The 21,936-nt window shown below is 45.9% G+C and overlaps 2 protein-coding genes across 3 annotated transcripts in view; one reads left to right on the forward strand and one right to left on the reverse strand.

Annotated features, from left to right (window-relative positions):
• On the forward strand, positions 1-1,827 carry RXFP3 (relaxin family peptide receptor 3). The gene has a single exon (XM_059416480.1). It carries the CDS (start codon positions 398-400, stop codon positions 1,775-1,777), a length of 1,380 nt encoding a protein of 459 aa, XP_059272463.1. The 5' UTR covers positions 1-397; the 3' UTR covers positions 1,778-1,827.
• A 2,647-nt stretch (positions 1,828-4,474) lies between these two features.
• SLC45A2 (solute carrier family 45 member 2) overlaps positions 4,475-21,936 on the reverse strand; it is a 28,920-nt gene continuing 11,458 nt past the window's right edge. Inside the window, exons 3-8 of one of the 2 annotated variants that reach the window (XM_059416970.1) lie at positions 17,314-17,639; positions 12,150-12,293; positions 11,360-11,483; positions 5,905-6,119; positions 5,703-5,801; positions 4,475-5,485 (exon numbers count right to left, since the gene is read on the reverse strand). In XM_059416970.1, coding sequence (XP_059272953.1) covers positions 5,264-5,485; positions 5,703-5,801; positions 5,905-6,119; positions 11,360-11,483; positions 12,150-12,293; positions 17,314-17,639 — 1,130 coding nt within the window. In that variant the 3' untranslated portion in view covers positions 4,475-5,263. The remainder of the gene's footprint in view (positions 5,486-5,702; positions 5,802-5,904; positions 6,120-11,359; positions 11,484-12,149; positions 12,294-17,313; positions 17,640-21,936) is intronic. The other variant, XM_059416971.1, reaches the window with a different exon arrangement.

The following is a 21,936-nucleotide window of genomic DNA, read 5'->3' on the forward strand; positions in this document are numbered from 1 at the left end:
TATAAGCTAGTGCCCAAAAAAAGGCAGTGGGGGGAACGTCTGGATCGTACAGCAAGGACCAGAGACTCCCACCTTGGCCAGAGAATCCTTGGATGCCCACCGCTCGCCTCAGGAGCTGCGCTGCTCAGTGCTAGATCTCCCCTCCAGAACAAACGCCGAGCACAACTCCGGCCCCCAAGGCTGTGTACCCCGCGCGGGGAGAGCCTTTGGCACCCAGTTCCCGGGGGCTATCTACAGATGCGGCTTTGAAAGGGCCCACGCACGCCCTGCGCCCTCGCCGGGACGGAACCCCCACAGTTCGACTCGCTTTGGTCTTCACTTCTGCCCTCCGCCCTCCCCGAACATGACCTAGAGGCACCTGCGCTTGGAGGCAGTCGCCGCAGCCAGGACAGTCACCATGAATAAGGAGGCTGGCGGAGACGAGCTCGCAGAACTCTTTGGTCTGATCCCGTACCTTCTGCAGGCGGCCAACACCAGCGGCAACGCGTCGTCGCCGCAGCTCCAGGACTTGTGGTGGGAGCTGGGGCTGGAGTTGCCTGACGGCGCGGCGCCGGGGCATCCCCCGGGCACGGGCGGGGCAGAAAGTGCGGACACCGAGTCCCGGGTGCGGATCCTCATCAGCGCGGTGTACTGGGTGGTTTGCGCGTTGGGGCTGACTGGCAACCTGCTGGTGCTCTACCTGATGAAGAGTAAGCAGGGATGGCGCAAGTCCTCCATCAACCTCTTTGTCACCAACCTGGCGCTGACAGACTTTCAGTTCGTACTCACCCTGCCCTTCTGGGCGGTGGAAAATGCGCTCGACTTTAAATGGCCCTTCGGCAAGGCCATGTGTAAGATCGTATCCATAGTGACGTCCATGAACATGTACGCCAGCGTCTTCTTCCTCACCTCCATGAGTGTGGCGCGCTACCACTCGGTGGCGTCCGCTCTTAAGAGCCACCGGACCCGAGGGCATGGCCTGGGCGAATGCTGCGGCCAAAGCCTGGGGGACAGCTGCTGCTTCTCAGTCAAAGCACTGTGCGTATTGATCTGGGCCTCCGCCGCGCTGGCCTCGATGCCCAACGCAATCTTCTCCACCACCATCAAGGTGATGGGCGAGGAGCTTTGCCTGGTGCGCTTCCCAGACAAGTTGCTGGGAGGAGACAGACAGTTCTGGCTGGGCCTCTACCACTTGCAGAAGGTGCTACTAGGCTTCGTGCTTCCGTTGTGCATCACCAGCCTGTGCTATCTTCTGCTGGTGCGTTTCATCTCCTACCGCCGTGTGGCTGGGACCGAAGGAGGAGCCTCAGCGGCCGAGGGCGGCCTGGCCGCAGCCAGCGCCCGGAGACGGTCGAAGGTCACCAAATCTGTGACCATCGTGGTCCTTTCCTTCTTCCTGTGTTGGTTGCCCAACCAGGCTCTCACCACCTGGAGCATCCTCATCAAGTTCAACGCCGTGCCCTTCAGCCAAGAGTATTTCCTGTGCCAGGTATATGTGTTCCCAGTGAGCGTATGCCTGGCTCACTCCAACAGCTGTCTCAACCCCATCCTCTACTGCCTGGTGCGCCGGGAGTTCCGCAAAGCGCTCAAGAGTCTATTGTGGCGCATCGCGTCCCCCTCTCTGACCAGCATGCGCCCTTTCACGGCCACTACGAAGCCAGAGCCCGAGGAGCAGGGGCTGCAGGCCCTGGCACCTCTCCACCGGACCGCGGAGCCTGACCTGGTCTACTACCCGCCTGGCGTGGTGGTCTACAGCGGGGGGCGCTACGACCCGCTGCCCAGCAGCTCCGCCTACTGACTGGGGGCAGGGGACGCAGTCACTGCCAGCTGGCCTTCCCCGGATGGGGAAAGAGGAAAGCGGATTAGGCGATGCTGGGGGCCCATCGGATGAGAGGTAGGAGGGACCAGGATGGGAGAAGCCTAAAGGAACAGCCTGTGAAATGGCGGGGCAGGGGAGGCCGTCTGCGGTGAGGGAAGGCTTCAAACCAGGTGGAGAGAGGACGCTGGCAAAGGGGCCGAGGTCAGACTCACAGGAACACGCCGCCAGCCTGCGTCCCCTTCTCCCTACATAGACTTCTTCCTCTCCTTAAGCTCTCAACACTGGGCAGGGTGAGAACGCCCAGAAGCGGAGAAAGGAATCAGGAATGTAGAGAAATTGGGGCACAAGGAAGTGGAGCTCAGCCAGAGATGCGTTGACAACTGAGCGCATTTACTCCAGCGACTTTCATGGAGCTCTTGAAGGGGTCTTCAAAGTGCATCCAACCCGGCGAGCCGCCCACAAAACCTTTCCTTTGCGCCTCGAGCGCGAGACCGCCACAGCGCGCCATCTGACTTGCAGCGTGGTTGCGCAGGGGACCTAGTTTGGGAATAAGAAACTTTTTCGGAGTCGCCAGAAAGTACTGACAATCCCGATCCGCCCTCCAGAGAAAGGCACCGCGGGAGGGGTACCTCCCATGGAGCCATTGTATCTTTCATCATCCCGGACAGAGCCGGTGGGTGCGCGAGAACCGGACAGCGACTCTGTGCTTAGGTGTCACGGAGGCAATATACTTGTCTCCAACACGCGCTAGAGATTCGCGGGGGAGTGGCGGCCCTGCGGGAGGAAGCCAGTGCCGAGAGGTGAGAGGGGCTGAATCACGGGGCCGGTCAAGGCCTCAATAGGAAAAGGGGAGCTGACGTGCTCACTTGGTGAACGAGGAGAAAGTGAGTGCGCCAGGCGCTGGCAGCGGGGATGTCCCGGTTCCCGGAGGACGGAGCGGGTCCCCTGGAAACACTGTGTGCTCCAGTTTGCGCGGTGCAGGCGAGCTGTGCCCTGGAGCAACTTGACAAGTTCAGAGTAGACAGGCCTGCGGGTGGGGACTTTTCTGCAGCACTCCCCTCCCCGCCCCCACTCTTCGCAAATCCGGACGCCCATTTGATAGAGGCTCCGGACCAACCAGTGGAGGGATGGCTCCGACAAGGTTTTTGAAGGCTTAGACAGAAAACTAAGGTTATGACTTCCATCTACCACAAAGACAAAAATAAATAAATAAACTAGGAAATGGCCACATTTATTTTATGTTTTTGAGTGCCAGTGTGTGCCAAGCCCTGTACTGGCTGCTGAGATGACATATACAAGCTAGAAACATTAATGATTTTGACATCTAAAAGGAGACACAAGTCATGTCCACAAGGCAACTAAGTCACTGAAAGAAGAGCTGAATGTCCTAACAATGGCTACAAGAAAGTGCGTCCATGGGGATGGAAAGCTTAGCTCTGCTGGGGGTTCAGAGACTTCCTCACCAAAACAGTACTTGAGATGGACCTAGAAATATGGGTACAATTTAGACGGGCAGGAATGGCGATTTAGATGGGAAGCAGGGACATAGAGAGGACATTTGCAGCTGAAGAAAAGCAATGATTAAAGGTTGGAGATTGACCTGTCAGCTGCATGGGGGGAGGGAGCAGGAAATAAAGCAGTTTGGCTTCCTTTTCTTCTACAGAATTTCCTGGGATTTCTGTTCAGAATTAAATGTCCCTGTATTTGTTTTGTTTGTCTGAGAATGGAACATTTTTTGTTCCAGACAGAACATGTCGTTGGTATTCTCAGAACAAATACTTGAGTTCCCAAAGGTGGTTAAAGACTTTTAAAATTTACTTCTATCCTCTCATTCAAACCTCCTTGGAGTTGAGTTAAAAGAGCAGAGTGTTTATCTGAATATTTGAATGAGTGTGCATGCATGTGTAAAAGGGGGATGGGGTGGGTAGATGCCCCAGGGTGGGTACTCTGGCTCCTTTCTTCATGCCAGCAGCCCATCCAATGCTCTAGCTGAAAAGAGCTTCAGTCATAATAAAGATCATACCCTGTGGTAGGCCAGAGATGACAACTCTTAACTTCTTAGGGTCCGGGTAAGAGGGTCCTCTGCTGCAGGTCACCCTCCTAGCTCACCCATTCATTGATTTCAAAATATTCAATCACCAGAACAGTCTTTGGAGAAATGATCAGGAAATAAACATTGAAGTCTGCAAATAATTCCATTTTGAAACCTTAGAGAGGTCAAAGACAGCTGGGTAAAGCAAGAGGGGTAGCTTGGTGCTGTCTCTTTTAATAAATGTAGGGTACCAAGTCACGTGGGGTCCTCTGGGCATTTGCTCATCATCATCCCACATTTACGGGGAAGGGAGCAGGGATTGATTGTCCCTGATCATTCCTCTAACTCAGTCATGACCTTGCAGCTCTAGGATAGTTAATGTGAAGGAGACAGAGGAGGGAAGACTGGAAGACAGACTGGTTTTGAGGGTTGATTATCTCGTGTAATTTATTGAATACTGTATTGAAAGTGAAAAAAACCAACATAGCTCTATGGGGACAGAATGGTTGTCAATGTACCAGATGTTCACCTTTGTGATTGTGAGGCTGACGGGGAGCTATGGCTGCCACTGCCTGGCATCAAGAGAGAGGGTCATACGGCATATCACCTGGGAAAGATCAAAATTCCAAAATTCGAAGTATGGGTTTCTACTGAATGCGCATTGCTGTCCAACTATCATAAAGTAAAAAAAAAAAAAAAAATTTTTTTGTTAAGTCCAGCTATTGTGAAGTCAGGGACTATCTGTCTGTATGAGCGAATTAAATATGAATAAATTAATATCATAAAATAAATCGTCAGCAATATTTTGAGTATTGGTGAATTAATGAAAAATACGACCCTCTGACAAAATATGGACCTCTAATTAGAAAAAACACAACACATGATAGAATAAAGCCAATTGTCGTGTGTAGAACTAGTCTGCTTCTCAAGTTTGGTCAAGGCCAGAAATACCCTGAGATGGAGGCGCTCTCTCCCACACTCAGCTTTTGCCCCAGTGAATGGAGGCCAATCCCAGTCTTTTCTTTTTTTCTTTCTTTCTTTTTTTTTTTTTATCTATTTGACACACAGAGATTACAAGTAGGCAGAGAGGCAGGCAGAGAGGCAGGAGGAAGCAGGCTCCCTGCTGAGCAGAGAGCCCGATGTGGGGCTCGATCCCAGAACCCTGGGATCATGACCGGAGCCGAAGGCAGAGGCTCAACCCACTGAGCCACCCAGGTGCCCCGATCCCAGTCTTTTCTAAGATGAATAATGCCTGAAATCTGGAAACTTGTGCAGAGAGCTGGCAGAAAGTGAGATGTGGGCAGACCACTGACGCTAAAGTCATTACACAGGGCGTCCAACGGGCAGACCCCAAAACTGTAGAGCCAAAGAAAGAGATTGATTTCCTGCCATGGACTTCCCAGTGTCTGAGGGTAGGGACAATGTTTATTGACCTAGTCCACGTATCTAACAAAGAGAGCCACAAAACAGCAGCCGATCAGCGACACTGCAGAGGCCGTGATCACCACAATGACGCTCCCAGCCTTGTTGACCAGGAAGCCCAGGCCACCTCCGACCAGGATCTGAGCCAGCTGCACCATGCAGGTGAGGACAGCGCAATCCAGGCCCTGCCCTCTCCCATCGCTGTCCAGGCTCCATCCTGGGGCCTGCTGTCTCTGCAAGGGAAATGCAGGAACACACTTACTCTACATGAACCGTCCTTCAGGGCAGCCATTGGGATGGGGGGCCCAGAAATATTGCAGCTGCAGGGGACATTGGGGCAACTGTCAGAATCCCCAGGTTCCCCTTGCCTCTTCTCTGTGTGATGGTGGGGTGGTTTCTCAGCATTCCTGAGCCCCCTTTTCCTAATCAGATAACAGAGGGTAATGGTACCTGTTCTGCTGCTCTCCGGGGGCACAGGAATTCCACGTCAGGAGTAGGGTGCGGGCTGGGAAGTTGGTCATCCTTTGGCCAGACCATCATTACATTTGGCTGGGCATTTTAGAGTTGCTGTTTCAAGACCTTTATTCTCTGGCTCAGCCTTCCCCTTTCCTCCCACATCCCCCCGGCCTGCCGGTGAGGTTCAATGACATACCTTCTCATCCTGCTCCTCACGATGGTACTTGGCAATGAGACTGAAGGGCACAGTGTACAGAGTGCTGGACATCACACCAAACAAGGTACACATAGTCAGGGTGGAATAGACGTTCGGGAAAAGTCCAATCAATCCTGTCCCCAGGCCAAATAGAAAATACCCCAGGAAGTAAAGACCCTTTAACCCTAAGTAGGATCCTAAAGGTCTCTGAAGGTCTGTGGGGAGAAGAAAGAAAGAAATTACGGTGAGCAGTTCCTCATATTATTTTGTAATTTCAGACAATCTTTTCTTTTCAAATACACTTTTTTTCTAAGGAGTTTTCCTTTGATACTGAATATGGAACAAAAGAACCTCCTTATCTGCGCTTCAAGACAGCTGGCTTTTGGAATCAGTTTTAAATCCTGTGCACACAGAGGGCTGGAAATTGCCTCCGGAGGTTGATTTTCTTTTTCCACAAGTAAGGACCAGGCAGCCGAATAGCGCCAGGATGCAAAGAGGTGGTGGGAAAGGACACCTTGGCTATAGGACTGTGGGCATGACGGGGGTGCAAGGTGTGGGAGGAGCGGAGCGTGGGTCCTTCTGATTCAGAGTCTGGCCTAACAGGACACAAACAACAATCCAGGCCCATCTTGGCCACATGGCCCAAAGTCAGGTTGGAGGAAACTGAAACCACCAGATTTTAAGAATGATGCAAGTAATCTCTCCCCAACCCCACCGCCCTCCCGCATTTGAATGTCATCTGCATGCCTAAGAAGGAAGCCAAAGAATGTTCTCGGTCTATGGACAGGCAGGTTGTCTGACTTGCCAACACTTCTCCATTGGGGAGGGGTCCTTTACTATACCCGGTGCCACCCTATTGTAGGCTCCCTCCCCATCAGTCCATTCCCTTCACTTGTCAAAACCCTTCACTTGCTCATCCAAAAGAAACATAAAAAGACAAACAAACAAACAAGCGGGACTAGTAAAACCCCTCTTTGTGGTTGTTGTCAGGATCAAGTGAGATCCAAAGCCTGCACCCAGCACACAGAGACCATCCGGTTAATGATTGATGGTGGGCATTGTTATTTCAACAAATACAGGCACGAAAGATGTTTATCTCTTAAGGAGGTTCCCCTCCCAGCAAGTAAATTTGGCTTGCTCCTAAAAGTACTGTAGGAGAGTTCATTCCAAAAATTTGAAATTTTTTTGCTTTAAAATGTTTCATTCTGTGTTCCACCTTGGTAGGAAGATCCCAAAAAAACCCTCCAGCCTCTCTGTTTTAAGTGGCTGTTTCTCATCCATAGGCTCCCTGTCTTTCTCCTGGTCATCCTACTGGAACATATGAACCCAGGGGATGACTGACAAAGACCTGGAGTGTGTCTATTCAAGAATGACAGTCTCCCTATCTAACCAAATAACTGTTGGACTCGCATCACAGAGAGAGGAAACCTAATCTGTATTACACTGGATTCAATTATGAAACTAAACCCTGTTTCAGATCATCCCATGGAAGTCAGAGCTTGACAAGTAGGCACCATTGCTTCCTCTACTAAGGACATGTGAAAATGACAAGTGGGCACCATTGCTTCCTCTACTCAGTTCATATCATCCCCAGGGAGCTGTTGTCAAGGTGGAGAGAAAAAGTCATCTAGAGCTAGGTCAGCTTCTGTTTGCTTAATGATTATATTTATACAAAAAATGTAATCTAGGTGTCTCAGTACCTAAAAGACATCATCAGTGTTCACTGGAGAAATGCTCTCATCCAGTATGTCGGCCAGCCAAGAGGAGGGCAAAGAAGCATAAAGAGCTATTGGGAAATATAAGCAACTTCAGAACAAAGACTAGAAGCCAAGCAAAGAATCTTTTATCCATGAGAAGAAATCAGTCAGTTTAAGGGTAAAGCTGACTTGCCTTCCACTGGGTCTAATACCGAGTTACGGTATGTCCTCACGGTGTGTCTCTCGTTACAACTGGAGATAAATGACAGATTTAAGCATCGGCTATGAGTAGGAGTGTTGGATATGAAAACTTGGCTACATTTCAGTACTTAATACTGCTATTTTCATGGATCTAAGTATGCCCGCTATGCAAAAGGAACTTGAAAATACCATCCCTCATCCTCCACCGCAACAGCCAGATTGCCCTGCTAAACTCCATCTGGATAGAAATTCTAGATCCACATCTGATGTTATATGATGAGTCCAAGATAGCGGGTGTGTTCTGGAACTGAAGGACATGACTGATTTTGCTCAGGGTGGGCTGGAGTGCAGGGGGAGAGAACTTGGAAGATTTAACAGACAAGGTCCACTGGGCCTGAGTCTAAAAGCGCAATTAGCAGTTGTCTAGATGTGGAATTAGAGAGAGCATCTGGAGAAGGAGAAACCAAAAGCAATAGGAAATAACACAGAGCTGAGAAAGTCTGTGTAGTGAGTGAGTCCTCAGGGGCAGTGAATCTGAACGGGGAGCGAGAGGTCAAAGCATGACCGGGACCCAACCTGAGAATCTTGGAACACCAGGTTCAGGACTTCGACTTTGTCTTATGGTCACAGAGAGCCCCTGAAGATCCTCAAGGGCTGGCTGGTATTTATAAATAAAATTTAGTTCTAATTCAAGTGAAAGGGATCCCATAGATTGATACATTAATATAACTTTGGGAAACTATTCAAATAATAATTTATTGTACACAGGACTTTTAACTCAAAAGGGCCTAAAAATAACATGTATTTTAATCTTCAAATGCCACGCAATTCATAGAGGAACTAAGACTAGATTAATGGAATGTCCCTAATAGGGATTCCTTGAGAAAAAAATATTGACACAGGGGTGTCAACCCACTGGGTGGCTCAGTGGGTTAAGCCTCTGCCTTTGGCTTAGGTCATGATCTCAGGGTCCTGGGATGGAGCCCCGCATCGGGATCTCTGCTCAGCAGGGAGCCTGCTTTCCCCTCTCTGTGTCTGCCTGTTTCTGCTTACTTGTGCTCTGTCATATAATTAAATAAAATCTTAAAAAAAAAAAAAAGTATTGACACAAAACTAAAATGCGTATTACTTGTGGAAAAGTGGGCTCCTCTTACAAGAATGAGGGTGTAGTAAATAGTCTCCCCACGTATTGAAAGCACTAAAGGACTGAGAGCAATGAAGAGACCCTTTTAGTCTATTACTCTCTGATTCTATTTTAAGTACTTGAAACCCTCCTCCTGTGATTTTCTTCGTTCATGCCCCCTGGGAGTGGGAGGTAGGGAGTGGCTGTCGGAGGCGGAGGTAGAAGGAAAAGTAAATACTTCTAAACCTAAATCTCATTAACAGGGATGCTTGATAGCAGGAATGTAACATTCCACCAGGAGACTCCCAATTGTGTTCAAACTATCAATCAATAAGCTCAGCCCTACCCAAAACTTGTTTGTATCTGTCTATAAAAACCCTGCACCAACCCAGCTCTGGACCTCTCCGCAACGAGCGGCACAGAGGTCCAGGTTCGAACCTGCAATAAACGACCCTTGCTGATTGGCTTTGACTCACATCTCTGGTGGTCTTTTAAGGTGGGGGTAATATTCAATTGGCATTTCATGGGGAGGGGAAATATAAGTTTTAAGCCACTCTTATTTGGTTATCATAAATTTTAAAATAATAAAGCTTACTCTTTCATGATTACTGGGCTCATGAATTCCTTACATGTTTTTCCCAATTGCACTTTTCCCAATTGTGCTATATTTTGAGGAGAATTTCTGACCCTGAAGCAGGTTTCCTGCTGTGCTGTGGCTAGTTGGAAGTCAGACAAGGGGACACTATAAGCATTCCCTCTCTTGCCCCCACTCAAGAAGCACACTTCAATGGCAGACTGAGTGCCCCTGAGAATGGTAACAGGGATCACCCTCCAATACTTCCCCCTCTCCCACAACGGGCCATAACCCTGCTGTCCCTTGGGCCTGCCCAAAGCTTAGAGCTCGAGTTGGGGGCCAGCTATCTCCCCACAATCTAGGAGGCGCTTCCATTATTAGTAGTAGCCCAATTTCCATCCCAAAGGGGGGGCCTGATTACATTTTATAGGCTAGATTATTTCACTTAATTCAATGCATACAGATCTTGGAGATGTCCATGTACATTGGCAGGCACCAAATGAGACTAAGGTTATAGTACATTAATTTGGGATTGTTTAAAACCAATCACAGGGGGGGCCTGGGTGGCTCAGTGGGTTAAAGCCTCTGCCTTCGGTTCAGGTCATGATCTCAGGGTTCTGGAATTGAGCCCTGCATAGGGCTCTCTGCTCCACGGGGAGCCTGCTTCCTCCTCTCTCTCTCTGCCTGCCTCTCTGCCTACTTGTGATCTTTGTCAAATAATTAAATAAAACTATTTTTAAAAATAATAAACCAATCACAGGGGTGCCTGGGTGGCTCAGTCTGTTGAACGATAGACTCTTGATTTCAGCTCTGGTCATCTGAGGGGTCTTGGAGTTGAGCCCTGCATCAGGCTCTGTGTTCAGCTTGGAGTCTGCTTATCTCTCTTCCTCTGCTCCTTCCCCAGTGCTCTCTCTCTCTCAAATAAATTAGATAAATAAAATCTTTAAAGAAAAAACACAATAAATAAATAAATAAATAAATAAATAAATAAATAAAACCAATCACAGGAATCTCTTTGTGTGCAGTGTCTTTACAAATGAAATGTGGCTAAGTGGGGGTTAATGGACTCGGTCCCCATGGAAAGCTGGTACCTGGGAAAGACAGTTGTCATCCTCCATCCTGCAACAGTGCTCCTGTAACATACCTTCCTCCCCACCTGAGCTAAGTTCATTTTGCATGTTAGTTCTGTCACCTAGCATATTAACCATCCCTCCTATGTTCTGTCATCTACAGATCTAATAAGCTGTATTTGCGTATATGTGAAGCTCCACCAGAGACCTAACTCCAACAGAACACAGACCTGATGCTAATCAGTACTCAGTGCTGGGACTCTAGCCCTTGTGCATCTCACAGTTCACCATCTGGTTTCCAAGGTTTCCTTTTATTTTCCGGGGAACTTTGATCAAGAAACCATGAACTCCAAGGAAAAAATAATCAATGAGGAAAGTAACATAGACTTCAGTATGGAAAGAGAATACATCTTGTGGTCCTTTCTAAGGGAAGAGATTTTCTGATCTCCATATAATTATCAAGAATCTGGTATTTTATTTTATTATTTTATTTTATTTCATAGATTTATGTATTTGAAAGAGAGAGAGCAAGCATGAGTGTGAGGGGCAGAGGGAGAAGGAGAGAAAATCCCAGGCAGACCCCACACTGAAGAAGGAGCCTGACATGGGGTTCGATCTCACGACCCTAAGATTACGACCTATGCCAAACCAAGAGTCAGATGCCTAACTGCCTATGCCACCCAGGGAACCCAAGGATCTGGTATTTTAAAAAGCAGAAAATAAATATAAAATCCAAAATTCTGCTAGACCAGAGGCCTCTAGAAGATACTTTCAGGAGGAAGAGACTTACAAGAATAAAGTGAGGAAAACATGGCATTGATGCACAAGCCCCAACATCCAACCTCAACCCCTCTTTCGTAGATGAGAAACTCTGTGGAGTTGTGTGCACTGTAGGGATCCCCGTGGTACACAATCTGAAAGAGAGATTTGGGAACGTTGAGATACAAATGCACTGTGGTAGGGACTCCCTTTTAAGTGCTCTGCTTCTCCATCCCTTTACAGCTTCCCAGGACACAGAGCTCACTCTCCCATGAGCATATCATCCCTCTCTTCCTCTTACACTTCTACTCAAGGACCTTCAGGAAGTCCTAATGCCATCAAGTCTAAGCAGCATTTCCCCGGATCATTAATACCCTTCCTTCTGCCTAACCCCTGGATCCTGCCTGACTTAGGCAACCCTGCCACCCTTCTTCGGGTAAACCAGCAGGCTTCTGACTCATCACCACATGTGCCATTCCTCTTCCTGCTTAGAATGTTTTCTCCCTCTTCTCTGTCTAGCTCCTATTCACCTTTCGAGGCCTGGATCATACTAAACCTCCTTTGTTGAGCCTGCCACGACAGCTGTAGCTCACACTGATTCTTCCCTGTCTGCTGTATTTGATCAAGTGCTGGTCCCATAGAGATGCCTTGGGTGCAGTAAATTGTCTCCAGCTCCTGTCTGTAAGACAGCTCTTTGAAGGTACTCTTTCTTATACTCTCACTGTGCCCATCCTAGGGGTGAGCCGAGAAGAAACTCGACAGGTGCTGAACAAGGGAGTGATATGCAAGTCAATGAGTCTTTGCACAGACATGTTTATTACCTGGCCCATGAAATCTGTGAAGAAGAGCATGTTAGACAGGAAGGCGGTCCATCCAATGAAGTGGCTGATGCAAAGGCAGCGGTAGTGGGGAGGCATGTTCACCAACGTCCTCAGCAGTGACTTCATGGTCATCACTTTCCTAGACTGGAATAAAACATGGAACCGGTGTAAACTTCAGGGCAGACATGCAGCCAGCTGTGTAAGCCAGAGCACACAGCTGTGTTTCACATTTGTCTGTCGATTATCCCCACAGAATCACACTTTCTGGGCACAGCACCAAGGTTTCCATGGAGAGGTCTTATAGGAGGTGTTCTGTTAAGTCTGTGTGGATACTGAGCACTTTCAGGCCCTGAATAAAGCTTTGGAGACTTAAGGGCAAAGGGACTGCAAATGGAACTTGCTTTGGGCCAAGATGGAACAAATATCTAACATCCTGTCTTTGAATGACAAAGCCACTACATCAGGACAGAGCTCACAGATCTAAGCTTGCCCTTGGATGATTATAATTCTTAGATTTCTTGAGTCTGAAAGTGTGTTAGACTGAATTCTAAGATGGCCCCATGAACTCTGTCCCCTGGTGTTACCCCATAATTATGTTATATTACATGGAAGAGGGATTTTGCAGATATAATTGAGGTTACTAATTTCTTGACTTTGAGTTAATCAAAAGGGAGATTATCTGGGTACTCTAACCAGATCACATGAGTCCTTTAAAAAGCAGAGAATTTTCTGTAGGTGGGAGCAGAAGAGGAAGTTAGAGAATTTCAAAGCACAAGGGTTACTGGCTTTAAAGGTGGAAGAGAATCATTGGAAGGGACCTTAGAGTAAACTCCAGGAGAAGAGAGTGACTCCTGGCCATCAGCCAGCAAAAAAAAGGAGCACCTCAGTCCTACAACCACAAAGAGCTGGGTTCTACTTAAATGAGCTCGGAAGCTGATTCTTCCCCAGTTGAGCCTCCAGATGAGAATGCACTTCCATCAACAACTTGATTTCAGCCTTGTGACACCCTAAGCAGAGAATCTGGTTGAGCCCACCCAGAACTCTGACCTACAGGACTGTGACATAATAAATATGATTTTAAGCTCCTTGAGGTAATTTTCTAGGTAGCAACAGAAAACTAATACAGAGAGCCAAGCAGCTCCCTGCTATTGCTCAGGTCCCTCTTTCCAGTTTATTTTTTTCTGGATCCTGCCATGAGCCAGCACATGCAAATGATCCCTATATGGAGTCAGAGGTGAAGACAATATAGAATACACACACACACACATATACACACACAATGAATACACATATCCACATTCTTTAATTTAGACTTAAATTGTGTTGAAACCAAAGGCTACACTGTTTTTGTTTTTGTATCAGAAACCTTGAGAAAATGAGAAATGTTGAACTATTGACACAACTGTTTTGAAATACAAAGAATAAAAGCGCTTTTGGCGTCTTGTTTTATAACAGAAGAAAGAAATGTTGGGAATATTAAGACACTGAGACTATAAACATCAATCATGGTGGGGAATTAGGTCTTTCTTGTCAGATTTTTATTTGTTCTGAGTCTTGACATAATGAAATTGAGTCCTGGCTAGTTTATTTATAAGGTGGTCTCCTGGGAATTTCTATTTTAACTATAACAACATATTGTTTTATAACTCTTAACTTCATATAACAATGCCTTTCCCTTCAATATTTATTGTGGAAAAATACATTTACTTATTGTAGATTTGTTATGTAAATTGATTTTTTAATTTGTCAATTTTTTAGTATTTAACCTACTTGGCATAGTCTGCCTATAGGTTAAATAAATAAATGATCTTACACAGTCATTCCCACTCATATCCATGGGGAATACCTTCCAAGACCCCCATTGGATGCCTGAAAGAGCCTATAGTATCAAACCCTAGATAGACTATGTTTTTTCATATGTACACATACTAATGATAAGGTTTAATTTATAAATTAGACACTGTTGGAGATTAACAACAATAACTAATAGCAAAATAGAACAATTACAACAATATACTATAATAAAAGTTGTGAGTGTGATCTCTCCCTCCTAAAATACATCATTGTATTGTACCAACTGTTCTTCTTCATCTTCTTCCTGTGATGACATGAGATGATAGAAGGCTTTTATGGAATGAGATGAAATGAGGTGGATGACATACATTAGGCTATTATTATTGACCTTTTTTTAAAGATTTTATTTATTTGACAGAGGGAGAGAGAGAGAGATCAACAGTAAGGCTGAGCAGCAGGCAGAGAGAGGGGGGAAGCAAGCTCCCCGCTGAGCAGAGAGCCTGATGCGGGGCTCGATCCCATGACCCTGAGATCATGACCTGAGCCAAAGGCAGAGGCTTAACCCACTGAGCCACCCAGGCGTCCCCACTATTGACCTTCTGATGATAAATCAAAAGGGTCGTCTGCTTCCAGATGGCGGTTGACCACAGGCAACTGAAATTTGGAAAGTGAAACTTCAGATAACTCGGGACAACCATACCTAGTCAGTATTTAAAAAGCATAGACATTCCTTTGGAATTAGGAAAAATAACTTTTTGCATGTAAAATATAGTAACTGTCAAAATAAATGCTGACTGAAAAAGAAACTCAATGCAGGATTGTTACTTTTTATTTGACCATAGGAAGAAGCTAAGGGTAGAGAACCAAAAACAGGGGTTCCTGGCTGGTGCAGTTGGTAAAGCACACAACTCTTGTTCTCAGGGTTGTAGGTTTAAGCCTCGTGCTGAGTGTAAAGAAATAAAATCTTTAAACAGCAATAGCCTAAGTTTCATGCCTTTCCTTCTTTTCATTCCAAAAATGCAAAATTCTAAAAAGTGAATGTGGCCGGCAAGTATTCATCCTCTTTCCAAATACTAAGTTATGCTTCTGACTTAGATGTAATTTTCATCCTACTTTCATTGTTAATCTAACTTTTCCTTTCATCGAAAAACAAATAAGAGCTTTCAAATTGTGTCTAGTGTTTCTGCAAAAGCTGGGATTGTAAATATTCAAACACTTTGGGTATTTCCACTTAGAAGGAACATTCAGAAGGCATCTTATTCTAGGACTCATCAGTTCCCTTGGAGAAGCCCTCTCCATGGCACAGGACCCTTGGGAGTTGCACTACTGCATGTATCCTGCACCTTTGTTAACTGGAGGTTGAATGGTGGTGGATTTACACGTGAAAAATGCACAGAGCCAGGAGTGGGAAGGAGAACTTCATGAGCGCGCACTCAAAAGGAGACCACTGAAAGGCTGAAGTAAGCAATGATAGCACGGGGGAACTGCAGATGAATTTTATGAAGGATCCAGTTTGAACCCTGAAATAATTCAGGCCTCCTCTTGCCATTGAAAAAAAATTAGTCCCAGTTCTCCAACTGTATCACCACCCTCATTTTGGGAAGTGTTATATTCCACCTTGGAATGTAAGTAATGGTATAAATGGCTTATTATGCCCCCTGTTAGGACTGTAAGTCTTTGAGCATAGGGAGCAGATTAGTCAATTTCATGATCCCTAAATACCTAGTAATGCCCTGTACATACTTGGTACCCAAAGTAGTGTGCTGACTAAATAATGACTATAATGTTTTTATAGTCATATAAAGCTTAAAAAGCACCTTTACATGCTTTATCTTAGTTGAACAACCCAATAATCCTGGAAAATAGGCCAACCCATCAAAAGAAGTTGAACTCACAGAGACTCACTGAGCTCGTATGAAAGTTCTGTTGGAGCACAGATTAAGTCTATTCCCTGTTGGTGTGTGAGGGGCTCAACATTCTGCTTGGCTCATAATAGGCACTTGTAGCTAACATCTTACTATGTGGTAGGAACCAATCTAAGTAAGTTTTGCATGGCTTATGTCATAGAATCAGCACAAAACACTTGTAGGTAAATAGAATGACTTTCTCATTTTACAGAAATGTAAACGCTCAAGGTCATGTGTTCTAGAAGCGGTAGAGGCAGGATTTGAACACCTATGCTCTTAATTTTTTAATTTTAATTTTTTTTTTTAGAGAGTGCCTGCAAGCATGGGGGTAGGGGGCAGAGGGAGAGGGAGAGAGAGACTCTTAAGCAGGCGCCATGCTCAGAGCAGAGCCTGATGCCAATGAGGGGCTTGTTCTTACCCACCTGAGATCATGACCTAAGCCCAAACCAAGAATTGGACACCTAACTGACTGGGCCACCGAGGTGACCCATACTCTCTTAATCTTTGGACTCTTTACAGCAAGTGCCTGGTAGTTGTTGAATGAATAACACAGGCCAGTCAGCTAGAGGAATCAAGATTTAAACCTAGGTCTTCTACAACCTCTTCGCCAGTGAGGGCATCCTTTGTGCTTATATAGCTGATGTAGTGCCATTAAACTTAGCTTGAAGGAGGAAGCAGCTGTCCATCATTGTTGTCCAACAGAACTGTCTACAGTGATAGAAATGTTCTATATCTGCACTGTCCTGGACTGTAGTTCCTAGCCCCAAGGGGTTCTTAAGCATTTGAAATGTGGCTAACACAACTAAGGACCTGACATTTTAATTTATTCCATTTTAATTAATTTAAACTTAAATAGCTGTGTGGGTCAAGAAGCCAATGTATTGGTCAGCATAGTTCTAGCCTCTTCTCTCTGACAATTTCCCCTTAATCTAGTTCCATTTCTCTGTAATTTAGCAGAGTTTTTTTTTTTAATTTTTAAACTAATTAATTCACTGACCAGTTCACCAAAAATGGCCTAAAAGAAATATTTAATCAACTCATGAAATACAAATTCAACATGCCCAACCCAGTTACCAACCCAGGGATGCATTCGTTTGGAGGGACAAATTTATAGTCCCAATCTAAGAAGTCAAGCTATTTCCTGAGGCCTAAAGATGGTTCCAGGCTTCTCTCATGGTCTAACATTTTGGAACTGGCTTCATCATCTTCCCTACTTTGATGCACTGAAAAGAGTCAGAGGAAGATCAGAGGAAAAAGCACACATTCTTAAAGTTTTAATTCAAAGGGATAAGAGCTATAGGGGATTGGAGGATTCAGTTAGACTTCACATCAAACTTTTCACATCAAATAAGCAAACAAAACAAAGAATGGTTAAAAAAGAAGAAGAAGGGGGGGGGAGGAGGAGGAGGAGGAAGGCCAAGGATATTTTTCCTGAGTGAGGAAAAAAAGAATTTGCCTCTTACCTGTCCAGTAGAATTTTTGTGTTTTTCTCCCTGCAATGCCAGTTCTGGGTTTACAGAACCAAATTTGACTTTCTCAATAGACCCATACTGGTACATTTTGTCTGATGACAATGCAAAGTCCTGGGGGGCTTGCTGTGGGGATATGTCCTTTGTGACATCTCTAAGTGGGGCTTCAGGGATACTGCAGAGATGAATAATAAAACACAGAGTGAGCACCAAGGCGGAGAATAAGAACATGACCTGGAATTCTGTGCCCAGTGCTCTTCCTGTCTCCAGATGAGCCCAGTCGATGCCACCCAAAAGGTAACCCAGGGCACCTCCAAAACCTAGAAAGCAAGAAAAATCTGTGTTAGCATAGTTAGCAAACCATCTTCTCTTTCCATGGTTTCTGGCGACACCCACCCTCCCGTGGGAAAGCTCCCTGAGCACAGCAGAGGTACCTGGTTATGATAGAGTTAACACAGCAGGAGGCCAAGACATCTGCAACCACAAAACGTGGGTTTAAGCTTAGTTCTGGCATGTGCTTGCTGTGCCCTTGGCCTTCCTCACTCATAACATGGGGGTAATGATAGAAGAGCCACACTTGGCTGTGATTCACAGGGCTGTTCTGGGACTCGTGGTCCCGCAGGATCTTTATCAGACAATGACTCTCTTTATCTCATCATGGAGATGCCCAGAGTGTCAGAGGTCGTTGGCTGAGCTGCAGCAATCAACCAATAAAGATGTACTAAATTCCCAGCACTACTTGAGGGTCTATCTAAATCAGGACTGATTGGAAAATGGACTAGTGCCAGACACAAGCATTGCCACCATCAGAAACCCTGTGGCCTTTCTAAACTGCACACTCTAAACTGCTTCGGAACTAAAAGTCCTGCCCTTAAAGAGCCCTAGGGAAAACCAACCTCTGACTGCAGTAAAATTATTTGTATTGGCATTTATCTGTTAATATGCTTCCTAGTGTGGTGCAGGTTTGCCAAGATCAAACATCTTTGGACTCTGCCTTCTTTCCTCTATTTGAAAATAAAGGAATTTTTTCTAGTGAATAACAAAAGGTGAAATATGAATTTTAAAAATCTTACTGTCTTCTCACAGGATGGGATTTTGGCTTGAAGTTTTTCCTTTGCTCATTTTACCTGCTTTTGCTAAAGACAGTGTGATTTAAGGAACAGTGAGGAAGGACTTCCCCAAATCAATCCTGCCCTCTAATGGTCTAATATTTGAAATCCTATTAGTAGTGATTCATTCTTTCTGGATTTTGAAACACAAGAGCCCCTGACCTGGGCAAGACAAAGTAGTTAAGTGCTCTTTGGATGGTGGCAGGTGTCAGTGGTTCTAAAAAACGCGAGGTGGGGGGCACTTCTGGGCGTGGGAGGGTGCCAGGGGAAGTAAGGAGAGGGATGCCAGACACACCGCCCACCTGTGTCACAAATTTATGTAGGGCCAATCACCCTGTCAACCTTTCCACGTCAACTGCCCATCATGCCTTCCCAAACACAGAGAGCCACCTGGACAGAAAAGCTTTGTTTTTGTCTTTATTTTTCTTGGGCCACTGAAGTCTCCATCTTATTTCCCAGATAAAGACAGTACCCTCACAAGCCAGGGAATCAAGGAAGAAAAGGGAATTTAAGGGATTCTCTAAGTCTAACCCTAAATACCCAACATAAACCCTGACCCCAGGAACCCAAGTGTCAATGTCAAATACCATGACTCCTAATTTATCTCGAATGGTGGAAGAATGGGCGATTCTGGTCACGCTACATTCTGGTTAGTTGCAATTTACAACAGAAGATATTTACAGGCGACCAACTATTTAACGGTTAACCAGTGGATTTCAAAAATAAAGAATCGTTGTCCTGCCCTGAGTGCCAAGGCATTATAAGACAGAACTATGGGAGACAGTGGCAGACTGGGTGCAATGAGGTCAAAAGTTCATGTCTTCTGCCAACAGGAATACATGGTCCAGCTGTGGATGACGGTCATATCCATAAACAGATAAGACACGTGTGGGGACCTGACCTGGATGGTGGGTCCCAGGCTGTGAGAGGAAGGAGGGGCCACTGAGCCAGCCACACCCGGCTGTGATTTGGAGGGCCTCTCTGGGACTCATGGTGACTCAGAATCATTATCAGACAATGACTCTCTTTCTCTCGTGGTGGAGACGCCCAGGGTATCAGAGGTCCTGGGCGGAGCCAAGCAATCAACCAATTAAGATGTACTAAATTCCCAGCACTACTTGAGGGTCTATCTAAATCAGGATTTCCCAATTTCAGCACCCAGGACCTTGGGGGCTGAAGGATTCTTGGTTGTGAAGAGCTGTTCTGTCCCTACAGGGTGGTCTGCAGCATCTGGTCTCTCCCCACCAGATGCCAGTAACAACTCCTCCACCAGCCTGATAACCAAAAATGCATCCAGACATTGCCTAATGTCCCATGGGGGGCAAAATGACGCCTGGTTGAGAACCTCTGACCTAAAGTAATCCTATGAAAAACTTACACGTTCTTTTTTTGAAACTGTTCATCATTCGTTACCAGATCAACAGTTGTCATATTGTCATTTAGTTCTCCTGTCATTTATGCCTCTTCCCTTGTCAGCTACCATTCCACCGAGCAAGGGAAATGTAGAGTAAAAGACCCCTGCCCATTTAGAAGTATTAGAAGTATTTATATGTGCAATAGAATGGTGGGTCTATTTTATGGATGTAAATATACGGGCATAAATCTAATGATGAATTCTTGTTCAGCATTGCCTAGAAGGATCGAGTCCTACAACTGGAAGGTTTCCTAGTCTATTTTGATGTCTGCTGGCTTAGCGTACTTCAATAAATATTGTTGAGCACTAAATAACTAAATAGATGCCCGAACTTCTGGGCATGCAGATGTAAAGGAAACACAGCTCCCCTTCCATTCCTCCCCAGAAGGCAGTTCAAAATGGAAGAAGCAGGTGAGTAAACAGCTACTTTATTTATTTTTTTAAAGATTTTATTTATTTATTTGACAGAGAGAGATCACAAGTAGACAGAGAGACAGGCAGAGAGAGTGGGGAAAACAGGCTCCCCGCTGAGCAGAAAGAACCCGATTCGGGGCTCAATCTCAGGATCCTGAGATCATTATCTGAGCCAAGGGCAGAGGCTTAACCCACTGAGCCACCCAAAGGCCCCTAAACAGCTACTTTAAAAAAAAAAAAAAAAAAACTGGGGGCCTGGGTGGCTCAGTGGGTTAAGCCTCTGTCTGTTCCCCCCCTTCTTTCTGTCTGCCCCTCTGTCTACTTGTGATCTTTCTCTCTGTCAAATAAATAAATAAAATCTTTAAAGAAAAAAAACTGTAATAAATTATGCTAGAGGGGCACCTGGGTGGCTCAGTTGGTTACATGTCTGCCTTTGGCTCAGGTCATGATCTCAGGATCCTGAGATCGAGCCCCACATTGGGCTCCATGCTCAGTGGAGAGCCTGCTTCTCCCTCTCCCTCTGCGCCTCTCCCTGCTCCTGTTCTCTCTCTCTCTCTCTCTCTCAAATAAAGAAAATCTTAAAAAAAAAAAATAAATAAAAGAAAATGATGCTAAAACTGTGACCTGGGTACTCAGAGTATAGAGGAGTTCTGTAGAGTTTAGTTGTTTCTGGCACCTAGTTAATAGTACCAAGATGATGTTGATTATTAATAATTATTATAGGATTCCACTTGATTAGCAATGAAGTTCATAAGAGTTCAGTATATCAAAGATATTAGAGGTAGAAGGCTGTTCCAAACTCGTCTGGGTGAATTCGATCTGAAAGCCAGTGGTTTCCAGTGGTTAAGTGACAGGGGACAGAACGGAAAGAAGGAATGTGGAATTTTCCCGGATTTCAATCCCTGCCCGCCCCCCTGCCCCCGCACCGTGTGCTTTCTGGGGGTGGTGAAACTCCCTCGCTTGAGTTTTGTGACTGCTAACATGACAACACACGGCAGCACCAGGACCCAAACCGAGGGCCCTCTAGACTTGTTCCAGAAACCCTGACTCCAAAGCCTTCCCCAGAAGTGGGAGAGAGAGGACTATTGCATCAGGGGGACAATCTGCCCAGTGACTAGAATCCAGGGATCTTTCTGGGGGATGAGCTGGGCCTACCACTGACCGAGCAGGGCAAGTGGGAAGTATAGTGGAAGGAAAATGGATCCCAAACCTGGAAAGTGCCTGATTTAACAATGGTAAGTGCCCGATTACCTGTGATCTCTGTCAAATAAATTAAATTAAATTAAAAAAAAATCAGTCTAGAGCAGTGCTTCTTAAACCTTAATCTGCACGTGGATCATATGGACATCTTGTTAAAATGCAGAGTGCCTTGGTCTGTTTGGGTTTATGTAACAAGAATGCCAGAAGCCGGGTGGCTTCTAAACAACAAAGAGTTATTTCTCCCAGTTGTGTTGGCTGTGTGGGTAGTGGCGACTGTGGCGTCAGCAGATGGGGTATCTGGTGAGACGCGCTAATCCCACTCAGGAGGCCTCGTGACCTAACCACCTGCTACAGGCGCCACCTCCTGACCCTATCACATGGCGGCTTAGGGGGCTCACATATACATTTTGAGGGCAAACACTGAATTTATAGCACAGGTTCTGGTTTTAAAGATTCAGGGTATGGTCTTTCCAAGCTCCC

Source organism: Mustela nigripes, chromosome 12 (assembly GCF_022355385.1).
Source record: "Mustela nigripes isolate SB6536 chromosome 12, MUSNIG.SB6536, whole genome shotgun sequence".
Taxonomy (NCBI): Eukaryota; Metazoa; Chordata; class Mammalia; order Carnivora; family Mustelidae; genus Mustela; species Mustela nigripes.